The sequence below is a fragment of the Ammospiza nelsoni genome, chromosome 20 (assembly GCF_027579445.1).
Source record: "Ammospiza nelsoni isolate bAmmNel1 chromosome 20, bAmmNel1.pri, whole genome shotgun sequence".
Lineage (NCBI taxonomy): Eukaryota > Metazoa > Chordata > Aves > Passeriformes > Passerellidae > Ammospiza > Ammospiza nelsoni.
Genome location: NC_080652.1, coordinates 3,567,624 through 3,581,560, shown reverse-complemented (window position 1 = coordinate 3,581,560; position 13,937 = coordinate 3,567,624). Strand labels below are relative to the sequence as shown.

Below are 13,937 nucleotides of genomic sequence, written 5' to 3'. Positions count from 1 at the left end.
TAAAGAAATTACAGTTTGTGCCATGATTAAGTGATTTGTCAGCAGAAAAAAAGTGCAACTTCCTTGGTTTGGGCACGGCCCATATTCCCGTGGGTTGGGATTTCCAGAAGCCATAAGGAAATGGATGCTCAACTTTCACTAAAATTCAGCGAGAATGAGACGCAGAGCTGCCTCCAGTTTGTTCCATTTTCCATTAGTGATCCATCTGTCAAGCAGCCTGTCCCTTTAGTGACTACTTGAGGGTCAGGCATCAGCTTTAGCTGTATGATCTTGTCCTGGGGCAAAAAGTGCATTGCAGCACATAGAACTGCATGAGAAGCACTTTGCAAAGCCAAAGTGGGAGTGCTAGAGACTAAAATCCCACTTTAAATACAGTCCTGAGCACATTTCATGAACTGGCAACCCAGTTTAGGGATTGAGTCAGAAATGAGACCTGGACCATGTCTGTCTCTGTTATTCTTTATTAATAACTTTGTGATCTCTTTTGGTGGAGGCAGGGCTTGCAGAAATATTTGAGCAAATGGGGTAAGTGTTAGAAATGCCTTAAAGCTGAATGGTTTTCCATAAGGAAAAAACCTTCCCTGCTGCTTGTTTACTTCTGATTTATTCCCCAGTAAAAAGGGGTGAAGTTTGCCCATTCCCTACTAAACCCACTAAACTCCAGTGAAGTGTCTGATGTGTTATTGTCATTCCCTCACAAAAGCAGCTGGCATAGCATGGGAAAAACAATCCCATCACTTTGGGGGAATCAGAAGGGTGGAAGAGGCTGGTCTCTCATCTGACAAATAAATTAGCATCAAAACCATGATGTTTAGAGAATAAATTGCTGTTTCCTCCATTACTGGCATTTCATAGCTTGCAACCACTGAAAGCACAGTCACTGATCTAACCATTAAACCAAGCTCTTCTGGGAGAGGGAAGGAAAACAAATGCTGAGATGACATTTATTAGGTGTGCTTGTTCAGGCAGTCCATTACTGCTCTGGCTCCTCACTCTACGTGCTGAGGGGCTGATCCTGCATGGAAGTCAGTGGATGTCTTTGCACTCCCCTGGCTCACTCCACTGAAAAGGAACAGGCACAGACTGAGGATGAAGAGGAAACAGGGGAGCTAATTGAAAGGAATGAGTTTCAGGAGGAGCTGTAGTGCCCAGCCAGTGCTCGTAACTGTACACGAGTTATTGCACTATAGCTAAGGAAAGATCAGGCAGTGGGAAATGCTGCCTGATGGAAAGGGATATTGGCTGCTAAAAAGGCATTTTTACATATGTCGTTTTATTGCTGTCTTTCTTGTTGGAGTCTGCTTCTCTTGTGTCTCGCTACTTTTATACTATAATATCCTTGTGGTACAAGCACTGACACCAGAACCTTCCACCTGTAGAGAGTTCCACTTATCTTCATGTCCTTGATAAATCATCACATAGTGGAACTTACTATGGAGCTACAAGCCCTGGCGTTCAGATTCCACAGCAATCTTGGAGTTAAACCTCTAGAAAAGGGATGGAATGATCTTGGTGGTGTTGATGCATTTTTGACAATGTCTCAAGTTTCTTACATGGTCCAAACTTGAGCAGCCTTCCGGCAGTGGAGGGATAAATGAAATACAGAATTTAACATTGGTTAAATCATAACAGAACACATATTTATTTCATCTACCTCTGTTTTCAGTTGAGCTGAGACTCAGCAGACATCTTTGCCCCAGTCTTCTGCTTGAGGCAGTTAAATCTTCTACAACATGCAGTATTTGCTCTAATTTGGAAATAGCAGCTTTCTTCATGTCTGGTGGGATTTCCTCCAGAATCACACTGAGATCCTGGAAAATGACTGTTATTATACATCAGAGCAAGCTCAGGAGCTTGGGTGAAGTGTGATGGTCCTGTGATAGAAATTCAACATTCTGATGTAAAATAAAAAACCTAAAATAGTTGAAGTACTAAAACACTGGAACGTACTTGCAGGTGTTTAATACTAGACAAAAAATAACAAGTGGAAGCAAAACACAAAAGAAAGGTAAAGAACAAAATAAATAAGCATTTAAATCATTATTACTGTACTGTGCATTATCAATTTGAATTAGATCTGGAGTTTAGCTGTGTAAAACCTAAATGTGTTGTAGAGCCAAATGTGTTGTTCTCTGCAAATGCAGCACACAAGCAGTGTCACACCTTTGCTGGGTGGTGTAGCCGCTGTTAATCCCTTACACTGTTCCTTCTTATTCTAGGGAACAAAAACACCAGGAAAGAAAAGGATCTCCAGCTTGGTTTGTGCTGTTAATCCCTTACACTGTTTTCTTCTTTTAGGGAACAAACACACTAGGAAAGAAAAGGATCTCCAGCTTGGTTTGCACTGGCTCTCCAATTTCTGCTGCAGATTACAAAGGCCAAGCAGAACTAAAATTCTCTCAGCCTCAAAAGGAAACCAGGCACCACAATGGGACTCCCCAGCCGGGTCTTGGCCTGTGCCATCCTCGCTTTGCTGTCCCAGCACGTCACTGGTGGACTCATCAAGAGAATTATCCGGCAGAAGAGGGAGACTGGGCTGAATGTGACCTTGCCAGAGGATAACCAGCCTGTGGTTTTCAACCATGTCTACAACATTAAGCTGCCCGTTGGCTCCCTCTGCTCCGTGGACCTGGACTCGGCAAGCGGCGACGCCGACCTGAAGGCAGAAATTGAGCCCGTCAAGAACTACGAGGAGCACACGGTGAACGAGGGCAACCAGATTGTCTTCACACACAGGATTAACATTCCCCGGCGGGCCTGTGGCTGTGCAGCTGCCCCAGACATTAAGGATCTGCTGAGCAGACTGGAGGAGCTGGAGGGGCTGGTCTCCTCCCTGCGGGAGCAGTGTGCCAGCGGGGCTGGATGCTGTCCCAATTCCCAGGCAGCAGAAGGTAAGGCAGGCTGAGGAGATTCTCCTGGGGGAAATTCTTGTGCTGGGTGTAGATGTTGTTTAGAGTGATACTCCAATCTCTTTCAAGAATAAGCACAAGTCAACCCCTTAAATTTGAAACGTAATCAAAACTGGGAACGTGTTTGGCCAGCGTGCAAGGTACATTCATTCACAGTTCCACGGCTTTATGGATCTGTGGGTCAGGAGGTGGCCTGGGACCCTTTGTAGATGTGGCACGGAGCATGGACAGCACTTGGACATGGCAAATCCGCGTCGGAGTTAAGATTAAAACGCACAGTCCAAGCTCTTGGCTCCACTTTTTGTCCCCTTGAGGAAGCTGCCAATGTAACCATTTTCACTTCCAAGTTTTCTTTAGTAGAGACCAATAAAAATACAGCAGGACATAAGGCAATAGAAAAGCACACATAGTTATAGAAGAGGGAAAAATGTGTCTGTCTGGTTGATTTTTAAATTGAGGGAAGGAGTTGGTCATATAAGAGAAGAAATACAAGTCTTCTTCAGAATGAAGAAACTTTGAGCTCAGAGCAGCCTCCTGGTTGCTGATACAGCTGATGACACAATGTGCTGCCTGACTTTTGTGTTCTGGGGTGAATGGATGAATGATGTTCTATTTTGCATGCCCTAATGAAGCAGTCAGGAAAGCTTCTCAGTCAGTGGGAGAGGATTTTGAGAAGGGAGGAGGAATCCAGCATGCTCAATTACCAAGTCGCTGGCAGGGGATCTTCCCTGGCATTAGAGCAAATTAAAGCTTTCCTGGTTAAGTAAATCTAGGTGGAGAAAGAGAGATTCTCATTTAAAAACTTTAAAAACTGATATCCTGTAGGGAACTAGAAAATCAGAGCCTTTTGGGTCATAAGTGCCACGCTGGCCTACGGCATTCTAGTGCCATGGGGATTAATGAACTTTGGGCTCGTTGGTACAGGTCGCCTGGACACCACACCCTACTGCAGCGGGCACGGCAACTACAGCATCGACATCTGCGGCTGCGTCTGCGAGCCCGGCTGGAAGGGCCCCAACTGCAGCCAGCCCTCGTGTCCCAACGACTGCAACGACCAGGGCAAGTGCGTGGACGGGCTGTGCGTGTGCTTCGAGGGCTACACGGGCCCAGACTGCAGCCAGGAGCTCTGCCCCCAGGGCTGCGGCGCCCACGGGCGCTGCGTGGGCGGGCAGTGCCTGTGCCACGAGGGTTTTGTGGGTGATGACTGCAGCGTGCCCCTGTGCCCCCACAACTGCCACGGCCGCGGGCGCTGTGTGGACAGCGAGTGTGTGTGTGATGAGGGGTACACTGGTGAGGACTGCAGCGAGCTCATCTGCCCCAACGACTGCTTCGACCGCGGGCGCTGCGTGAACGGCACCTGCTTCTGCGAGGAGGGCTTCACCGGCGAGGACTGCGGCGAGCTCACCTGCCCCAACGACTGCCATGGCAACGGGCGCTGCGAGAACGGGCTGTGCGTGTGCCACGAGGGCTTTATGGGTGACGACTGCAGCGAGAGGAGGTGCCCCAACGACTGCCACAACCGCGGGCGCTGCGTGGGTGGGCGCTGCGTGTGCCACGAGGGGTACCTGGGCGAGGACTGCGCGGAGCTGCGGTGCCCCAACGACTGCCACAACCGCGGGCGCTGCGTGGGCGGGCGCTGCGTGTGCCACGAGGGGTTCATCGGGGAGGACTGCGGGGAGCTGCGGTGCCCCAACGACTGCCACAACCGCGGGCGCTGTGAGAACGGGCAGTGTGTGTGCCATGAGGGCTTCACCGGGGATGACTGCGGCCAGCTGCGGTGTCCCAACGACTGCCACAGCCGTGGGCTGTGCGTCAACGGGCAGTGCGTGTGCGATGAGGGGTACACGGGCGAGGATTGCGGGGAGCTGCGCTGCCCCAATGACTGCCACAACCGCGGGCGCTGCGTGGAGGGGCGCTGTGAGTGTGATAATGGCTTCACAGGGGAAGACTGTGGTGAGCTCTCCTGCCCCAACGACTGCCACGGGCGTGGGCGCTGCATCAACGGGCGCTGCGTGTGCGATGAGGGCTTCGTGGGCGAGGACTGCGGGGAGCGCTCCTGCCCCAACGACTGCAACAACGCGGGGCGCTGCGTGGACGGGCGCTGTGTCTGTGAGGATGGCTACATCGGGGATGATTGCTCTGATGGTAGGTGCAGTGTCCCTCTGAACTGCTCCCCTTGGGCCAGCCAACAGCCTTGGATGCTTATTTGAAGTTTTCCATAGAGCTGGGCCTTGTTGCTTTTCCAACATAGCCCAAACAGCAGGATCAGGGATGTGGCAGCACTAGTAGCTCTTGGCATCCTGAAATATCAGGGATAAGTAGTGTAGCGGTTTCTGGTGGCATTTGGTGGTCACCAATACAACAGGATGCTGATGGTGTTGCAATGCCTTTGTCACCTCCATTTCTGCTCTCACCACAATGTCATTGGTGCTGTAGACAGCACTAGCTGGGATTTGTCACCATGAGCCTCCAGGTTCTCACAGTACTTCTTGATGCCAAGAAAAAAAGCTGAAGGAAGCTGCTCTAGCTAAGGAGAAAATGGAAATGGTCCAGAGTCTTCTCCACATGTGTGTATGTATTCATATATATATATATATAAATGCACAATACATATGTATATGGATGTGTGTATATTAGATCTCACAGAAGCTTACAGGAAAATCGTGGGATCAGCTGGAGTGGAAACTTAGCTATAAAGTCACATGCTTGGTTTCCCAGGACCAGTGACTCTATGGAAATTGATAGAAAATTTTGGCAGTGTGATAATGACAAGCTATACACCATAAATGAGGTCGTTTTCTTTAGTAGATCCTGGGGGAGAAATTGTGAGACTAAATTTTGGTAATGAAAGAGTACTTTGGGGTTGGGAGCACTATAAAAGACAACGAATACCCTTTAAAAGAAATTCCCATCGTTCATCTCCTCCTCCTGGAAGGTGCCTAAGCCCCACTTTGTGATCTTGCACAGGCAGATCTATTGCAAGTATTTACTCAAATAATGTTTTATTTGACTTTGGAAAATCTGTGCAAATCCCAGGACTTCTAGCTCTACAATCACATGCTGCTGGCAGTTGAATTAAACATCTGAATCCCTCGGGACCCAGCTATAGCACTCTTGTGCTGCAGCCATGAGAGGAGCAGCTGGAACACAGTCAGCCAGAGGTTGTGTGCAAGTGTGAGAGCAGAAATTGGCTTCTGGAAATGTCTGTAGTCTCCATCAGCTGAGCATTCCTTTCCTCAGCAGCTAATTTGTGGGACATGCCTTCCCCATTCCCTGCGTGTGAGATGAGCCTTAGGAACCGCTCCTGGGAAAATGTGAAACTGGGCAAGTCATTATTTCCTGAGCCTTGAGAACTTCTTATAACTTTGGCTTGGCTTTTTTTTTTTTTCCCCATTCCCAGTGTCTCCTCCAACTGAGCTGACTGTGACCAACGTGACTGATAAAACTGTCAATCTGGAGTGGAAGCACGAGAACCTCGTCAACGAGTACCTCGTCACCTACGTCCCCACCAGCAGCGGGGGCTTGGACATGCAGTTCACCGTGCCAGGAAACCACACAGCTGCCACCATCCACGAGCTGGAGCCAGGGGTGGAGTACTTCATCCGTGTCTTTGCAATCCTGAAAAACAAGAAGAGTATTCCAGTCAGCGCCAGGGTAGCCACATGTGAGTTTAATGTTCCCTGTATTCATCCTTTTGTCTATTCTATTTGCATCTCTCTTTTGGGGTGTTGCTTATTTCATATTTTCTGTTTTCACTTTGTATGTGTTGGCTTGCATCCCTTTCTTGGAGGTATTTTTTCTGCATTTTTATTTTCAGTTCAGATGTATTGATTTACATTCCATTTTTGGGATACCATTTCTTTTGTATTCTCTACTTCCAATTCAAATGTTGGCCTGGAAAAAACAGCTTTCTGTACTTCCATTTTCTACTTTTTTCCAATATCAGGGATTGTGTTAGAAGCAAGCTCTTCTGCTCTCAATGTCTCCCAACATGGTGCCTTTGTGAATTAAGAACCTTGGCTTCTTTGTAAAAATGCACATTTCTTTATTATAATGTGCATTTTTTTACTGTAATGTTCATTTTAAAAACTCTGGTAATTCTTCCTGAGAAAAAAATTTAAAATGTGACAGCATATAAAAGAGCAATATGAAATCACTTAAATTCAAACTATTTTGGCTAAAATAGAGGTTACATTTGTTTTGCATCTTTGCTGTGATTTACTACATCTTACCTTTTATCTGCCTGTCTGTACATCTGTCGTTCATCTTTTTGTTTTGTGCACATCACTGTCATATCTAAACATCCCAATATCAAAAGGTGCTCTTTGATTTCTGTCACTGAGCTCATTTCTGGAGAGCTGGGACAGGATTCAGCTCTCCTGACTTCCAAAGTTAACACTAGGCTTCTTTCAAGACGGCACAAAAAAGAGATTTTGAGGGTAAAATTCTTCTTATTCTAAGGTGACATTTAACCAGTTCAGGAAAGCCTCTCCAAAGCCACAAGAACTGGATCTGAGAAGAGTTTAACCACCTCAGCTGCAGGTCCCTATCTGGCAGATATTTCTAGAAATGGAAAGATGTCCCACCCCAGTGCCCTATTTATGGGAATTTGACACTAATGTGAGAATATCCCTTTCTTCTGCCACAGATCTGCCTGCTCCAGAAGGTCTGAGGTTCAAATCTGTTCGGGAAACATCCGTCCAGGTGGAGTGGGACCCTCTGAATTTTTCTTTTGATGGCTGGGAGCTGGTCTTCCGTAATATGGTGAGGAAGCACTTTCACGTATAGAATGAAAAATCCTGTATTTTTATGCTTTTACTCAATGATTGTCCCATGTATTCCAGAAAAAGGATGATAATGGTGACATAACCAGCAGCTTGAAAAGGCCAGAGACATCCTACATGCAGCCAGGTTTGGCACCTGGGCAGCAGTACAATGTGTCCATCCATATCGTGAAGAACAACACCAGAGGACCAGGCCTGTCCAAAGTCATCACCACAAGTAAGCACAACCTGTGTTTGGTCTGGGTTTAGTTGGCCACCAACACAACATCTGCTCTTTGGGGGTTTGTAAACAAAGAGAAATTCGAGCTCTGCACTGTGAGTTAATAGCAGGGGAAGGAGATAGTGAGATGCTAAAGAATACATGAGGGAAAAATAATTCCTCTCCACATAACCTGTTTGAAGCAGAAGGGAAATTTATGTCCAGCTTAGCATGCACTTTTATTCCTTTTTCAAGATGTACATCAGCAGGAACTAGCATTCCTTGCTAGAATTTTTTTCATCCTGGTGATATTTGCATGAAAAGCATGTGAAGGTGAGGAAGCTCTCAGGGCTCTTGCTTGTCTTTCTTTTGTCATCTTCCGGTTTGAAGGAGTTTTGATGGATTTGCTTCTGATGGATTGATTCCATCTGAAGTCCAAAACTACAGGAACCAAAGGAAGAGCATAAATGAGGATACTAATTTAAACTTTGTTTTGAATCATCAATTAAAAGCATAAGAATATGGGTGCTTTTCATGGCAATATTTATTTTTAAAGCCTCTTTTCCTTTCTCTTTTGCTTGGTAACAGAGCTTGATGCCCCCAGCCAGGTGGAGGCCAGAGACGTCACTGACACCACAGCTCTCATCACATGGTCCAAACCCTTGGCTGAAGTTGAAGGTGTAGAGCTCACTTATGGCCCCAAGGACATTCCAGGGGACAGGACAACCATTGACCTCTCTGAAGATGAGAACCAATACTCCATTGGCAACCTGAGGCCGCACACAGAGTACGAGGTGACTCTGGTGTCTCGTCGAGGGGACATGGAGAGCGACCCTGTGAAGGAAATCTTTGTCACAGGTGAGGGGCTGGGAAGGTGCCACAGGGACCACCCATCCTCCTGTGCTGTTTGTGTCTTGTTGCTGGAGTTGGCAGTTACTGATCAACACAAAAACAGCCCAGCTTTAGTGGTACATGGAAGTAGAGAATAATTTTGTGTGCCTTTTATGCATTGTTGGCTCACCAAAATATTTAGACCCTCCCACAAGAATCTAAATGTATTTTTAAAATGGGAACTAGGTTATTGTGTCTTTTACCCTAAATCCCTGTTTCAAAAACCAAATTCCTCTGAATCATTTGTCTGTCCAATGAGCTAAATGTCTTCTGTAGTTCCTGTTACATCTTATTTCTCTTTGCCTAATTAGTTTAGAAGCAGAGAATGGGGTTTTTTTTCTTCTTCAGTTCTGCAAACATTTCCTGCCATTCTTTTATAAATTTACTGTGCTCCTCAGTGATTCTGGGAATGTTTTTGGCAAGTGTGGGTCCTTTAGCAGGTTATCAAGGCTTGATGCATTAAGAGAGCTGTGAATTACATCCCTTTTCATCCTTAAATACAGTTGTGATTTTGGAACAGGATTTGAGGCTACTGTAGGTAGAAATGTAGGAGAAAAATGAGAGCTCATAGAATTTCTCCATAATATTCACCTTTTTTTGAGACTTAGAGTTCCTTCCAGCCATGAATGCAAGATGTTACTGAACAGAAATTCTAGATATGACCAGTTCTTTGCTCTTCTTTCCTTTTGAAAGCTGAGGTTTTTGTAAAGGAAAACAGTGTTTTCATCCAAGTGTGTTTTTCCACAAACCCATTTTATAGTAAAAACAAATTATTACAAGTGAAAATATTATTTTTGTCTCAGGAGATAGAAGTTAAATTTCTTGAACTGAAGCTGATGAACTCACTTTTCATGCTAGAAAACCTTTGATTTTTGTAGTTAAGACATCACAGGATCATATGAGAGGAAGATTTACGGGTCATTTCACCTTCTAAAAAGCACTGTCACAAGAGACTGCTGTCAGAAGAGAAATATTCCTAATTATTTATTTATTGCTTGGTTGATTCCAGACCTGGATGCTCCAAGGAACCTGAAGAGGGTGTCCCAGACTGACAGCAGCATCACCCTGGAGTGGAAGAACAGTCATGCCAATGTCGATAATTACCGAATCAAGTTCGCCCCCATCTCTGGTGGGGACCATGTGGAGATCACAGTGCCCAAGGGCAGCCAGGCCACAACCAGAGCTACACTCACAGGTAGGGGGATGGAGAGATTGTCATTAGTGTCACATTGTTTTTGTCACCCCAGGGCACGGACATGGAGAATTAAATGTGCTTGTGGTCACCATACATTAGGGGTACAAACAAGTTTTGAGTGATCTCAAGCACATTGTTTTGGGACAAGAGGTTACAAGTTTGAAATTAGATGAGATATTAGGAAGGACTTGTTCCCTGGCAGGGTGTGAGGCCCTGGCACAGGGTGCCCAGAGCAGCTGTGGCTGCCCCTGTATCCCTGGCAGTGCCCGAGGCCAGGCTGGACAGGGCTGGGAGCACCTGGGACAGAGGGAAATGTCCCTGCCATGGCAGGGGGTGGAACAAGATGATCTTTAATGTCCTTTCCAACTCAAACTATTGCATGATTCTATAATTTGAGTAGACCAAACTGAATTGAAAGCCATGTAAAATGGATTTACCAAACGATTTCACTTCCACATGCGCCCTGAATCCAACTAATCAGTTCCCCTAATTCCAAGCAGTTCTGTGGAAGTGCCTTCACATCCTGAGCTCAAGAGGCATTTTCATGTGCTAGAAGTGGGAGTCACTGGTGCCAGTCTGCAGCTTGTCAGCTGGAGGGTCAACAGAAACCTCAATTGTCTGCATAGAGGAAAGCAGATCTCTCACTCTGCATCCATTCAGCCTTCCTTATTCCAATAAATGCCTGCAGGTATATTCCCTGGACAGGAACTCACATTTTTTCTCCTCATCTCACAGGTTTGAGGCCTGGAACTGAATATGGCATTGGAGTGACAGCAGTGAGGAACGACAGGGAAAGTGCTCCTGCCACCATCAATGCTGGCACTGGTGAGTGTCCTGGTCCCATTACAGCTCTGGAGGAGGCACCTGTGATGGAGCCACTCTTGCATTTCTAAGAGATGCTGGAAGAGATATTTTAGAAAGTTCTTGAGTTCATTGTGATACTTTTTCCCTCAAGGAAAACAAAAAAATCCAACAAAGGTCATGACCTCTGAATCTCATTTCTTTTTCCTGTTCCTCTTAATGTTCTGTGAGTTTCATCTCCAGGTGAGCTCCTTAATGATAATTATACTTGCACTGATCACTCTGGCCAAGGCCCAAGGGTCAGAGCTTGGCAGAAGGGGCCCAAAGAGGAGTTTTTAGGGTTTAAAATGTAACACAGTATGGTAATGTAGTGATTTTTATAGGCTGTATGTAAATACTATAGGATTTGTACCTTGTACTAGATTGGTTAGTGAGAATTAGAATATTCAACACAAAGAAGATTTATTGTATTGTAACGGGAACCTCGATCTCTTGCCCTCTTACCCTCTTACCCTCTCACCCACTCTCTTCTCTCGGGCCTGCTCTGAGCTGTGTTTGGCAGCTCCCAGCAGGGCCCTGCACCCAGGCCCTTTGCAATAAACCCCAAGTTCCAGACCTGGCTCCAGAGATCTGTGGTCTCCATCCATCCCAACCATTCTACCCACTGACACTCCAACAGATATTCCTCTACAACTGCCTGAAAAACTCTCTCAAGGCACTTCAGAGACACCTCAACTTTGCTTGTTTTTCACTTGCAGACCTTGATAACCCCAAGGACCTGGAAGTCAGCGAACCCACTGAGACCACCCTGTCCCTGCGCTGGAGAAGGCCCGTGGCCAAGTTTGACCACTACCGCCTGGTTTACACCAGTCCCTCGGGGAAGAAGAGCGAGGTGGAGATCCCAGTGGACAGCAGCTCCTTCCTGCTGCGGGGGCTGGAGCCAGGCACCGAGTACACCATCAGCCTGCTGGCAGAGAAGGGACGGCACAAGAGCAAACCCACCACTGTCAAGGGCTCCACGGGTGAGTAACAGCCTCTGGTGGTCACTAGCCCAGGGAGAACTTCACCTGATTTCCTAATCCATATCTAGGGAACTTCCTTCAGAGCTCTGCCAGCATGAGAGAGTGAAGAATAGATGGGTTTACCAGCCAGCAGAAGATATGAAACCATTTCACATCCCTGAATCCAACGAATCGGTTCCCCTAATTCCAAGCGGTTCTGTGGAAGTGGCTTCACATCCCAAGCTCAAGAGGGATTTTCATGTGCTGGGGGTGGGATTCACTGGTGCTAAATCCATCTCTGTGTGTCCCTCCCTGCTGCTCCCTCACCTCCATGCTCCCAGTGATTTCTTGCTCATCCTTTGAGAGGCCTCACAAGGAGCTCATCCACCGGTCCTGCGTGGGTGCAGAACTCATTCTTTGTTTTAGGCTAGGCTGGGTATTTTTGTACATCATGTCTTCTAACATGTTTTGCATTCTACAGCCAAAAACCCAAGGGGAAGAGCAAGAAGAATGTGTTTAACTTTCTTTGTTCCTGCCTAATTTATTCTCTTCACAGCAGGTCATCATCCCTCAGCAGGGCCAGTGGGACTCTGATGTTGCCCCATTTCAGTTTTCTCATCCAAAACTGGAATCGATTCTGCCCCAGTCTGGTCCAAGCCACCATTTCTGCTGGGTACTGTGACTTATATTTGTCTGTTTCTGCCATCTCCATTTGTGCAAACCACTCCCACTGACCACTATCAGATGACTTACTGAACAAGGTTTTATCCCTTGTAAAACATTTTGAGCCAAGTTTTGTTGCATAGACAATTATATCTCAGTATAGAACACAAATAAGTCCTGAATCTTTCGGTTTCTCAGCCTAAATCCTGTGAGGCAAAGCCTCAATCTGCTCTAAGCAAGCAGAGATGGTGAAATCACAATCAGCTGGGCTACAGCTATTGTCCATAGCAGACACCAAGGTGTTTATGCTTTTCTCCCCAGTGACCATCTGTGAGGTAAGCACATGTCAGACAGTGTGGATTTTACAAATTAATAATTACACAGCTTAACTTAATAATTTACACAGATCAAAGCTGGGCTCATATTCCCTGGCAATGCTCACACCAGCACAACCTCTGAATGCTTTATAGAGACAGCAATCCATCAGAGAGTTACGTGGTCTGGAAACCATCAGTTCTGAATGAGTTATTTGGTGCCTAAGTCAGGCCTGTGTCCAGTGCAGGGAAAAATTAGGAAGTCCTGAGGCACATACAGAAAAAAGGAAGCTGTAGGTTTGTGTGGCAGGAGTGAGCAGAGTTCAATTTTCCAACTTTCTCTGTTAGAAGACTGAGAGGTTTCAAGGAAGTTTGCAGAGATGGTGAAGAGGCAGAAATAATGTGCTGTGGAATCTCACAGCCTGGTCTTTGCAGCATCGTCTTCCAAATCTTCACAAGGTGGCTTCTTTTTCCTGGTTCACCTTTTATTTTATTTTTTTTTTTTCTTTAGAAATACCTTCGTCTGGCTGCTGTATTTGTTTTATGTCTTTTCTCAGAGCAGCAGTAAACAGAGAGGGCTCTGCAGTGGGCTCCAGGGAGGAGCAGTTGACATAACCTGGCTCTGTGACCTTTCTGCTGAGCAGGAATGGACAAATCCAAACACAGAGCACAGGGAGCAGAAATTCTCTGGAAGATAAGTGGTCTCTTCAGTTTGCTTTTCCATCTACCCTCAGGACACTCCTCTTTATCCATGTTCCAGCACTTGGGAGGTCCCAAGTCCTCAGGCTGAAGCCAAACAATCCTGTTTTGCCCTCTCTTGTGGAGGCAAGCTGAAACATTCAGAACTCGTGAACCTCTAGCAAAGGACACATCACAAAATAGATAATGCAGGATGGAAGGCACTGTTGCTTCTGTCCCTTCACATGGATGAAGTGCAACTCAAGTGGCAAAATCTTTTTTAACTAATATTCCTGATCCTGCACTCAAGGGATGGCAACAATTACAGAGTGAAGTTGGCTAAATTTTGCTGAAAAGGAAACACTGAATATTTCACATTTCCATTTGCTTGCTTGTCTCTTGTAACTCCATGTAATGTAACCCTAATGCAAGCATTGAGGCCTGACCCAGAGGAGCTCCCTGAAAGAGGCTTTTTGTGCTCCAGAGGCATCAGGAATGCAGG

At 46.2% G+C, this 13,937-nt stretch overlaps 1 protein-coding gene across 2 annotated transcripts in view; it reads left to right on the top strand.

Moving 5' to 3' along the window:
- TNC (tenascin C) overlaps nucleotides 1–13,937 on the top strand; it is a 77,872-nt gene that overhangs the window by 23,873 nt on the left and 40,062 nt on the right. For both annotated transcript variants that reach the window (XM_059486273.1, XM_059486274.1), the window contains exons 2-10: nucleotides 2,299–2,891; nucleotides 3,834–5,054; nucleotides 6,310–6,573; nucleotides 7,558–7,673; nucleotides 7,754–7,910; nucleotides 8,481–8,750; nucleotides 9,793–9,978; nucleotides 10,714–10,803; nucleotides 11,538–11,801. In XM_059486273.1, coding sequence (XP_059342256.1) covers nucleotides 2,429–2,891; nucleotides 3,834–5,054; nucleotides 6,310–6,573; nucleotides 7,558–7,673; nucleotides 7,754–7,910; nucleotides 8,481–8,750; nucleotides 9,793–9,978; nucleotides 10,714–10,803; nucleotides 11,538–11,801 — 3,031 coding nt within the window. In that variant the 5' untranslated portion in view covers nucleotides 2,299–2,428. The remainder of the gene's footprint in view (nucleotides 1–2,298; nucleotides 2,892–3,833; nucleotides 5,055–6,309; nucleotides 6,574–7,557; nucleotides 7,674–7,753; nucleotides 7,911–8,480; nucleotides 8,751–9,792; nucleotides 9,979–10,713; nucleotides 10,804–11,537; nucleotides 11,802–13,937) is intronic.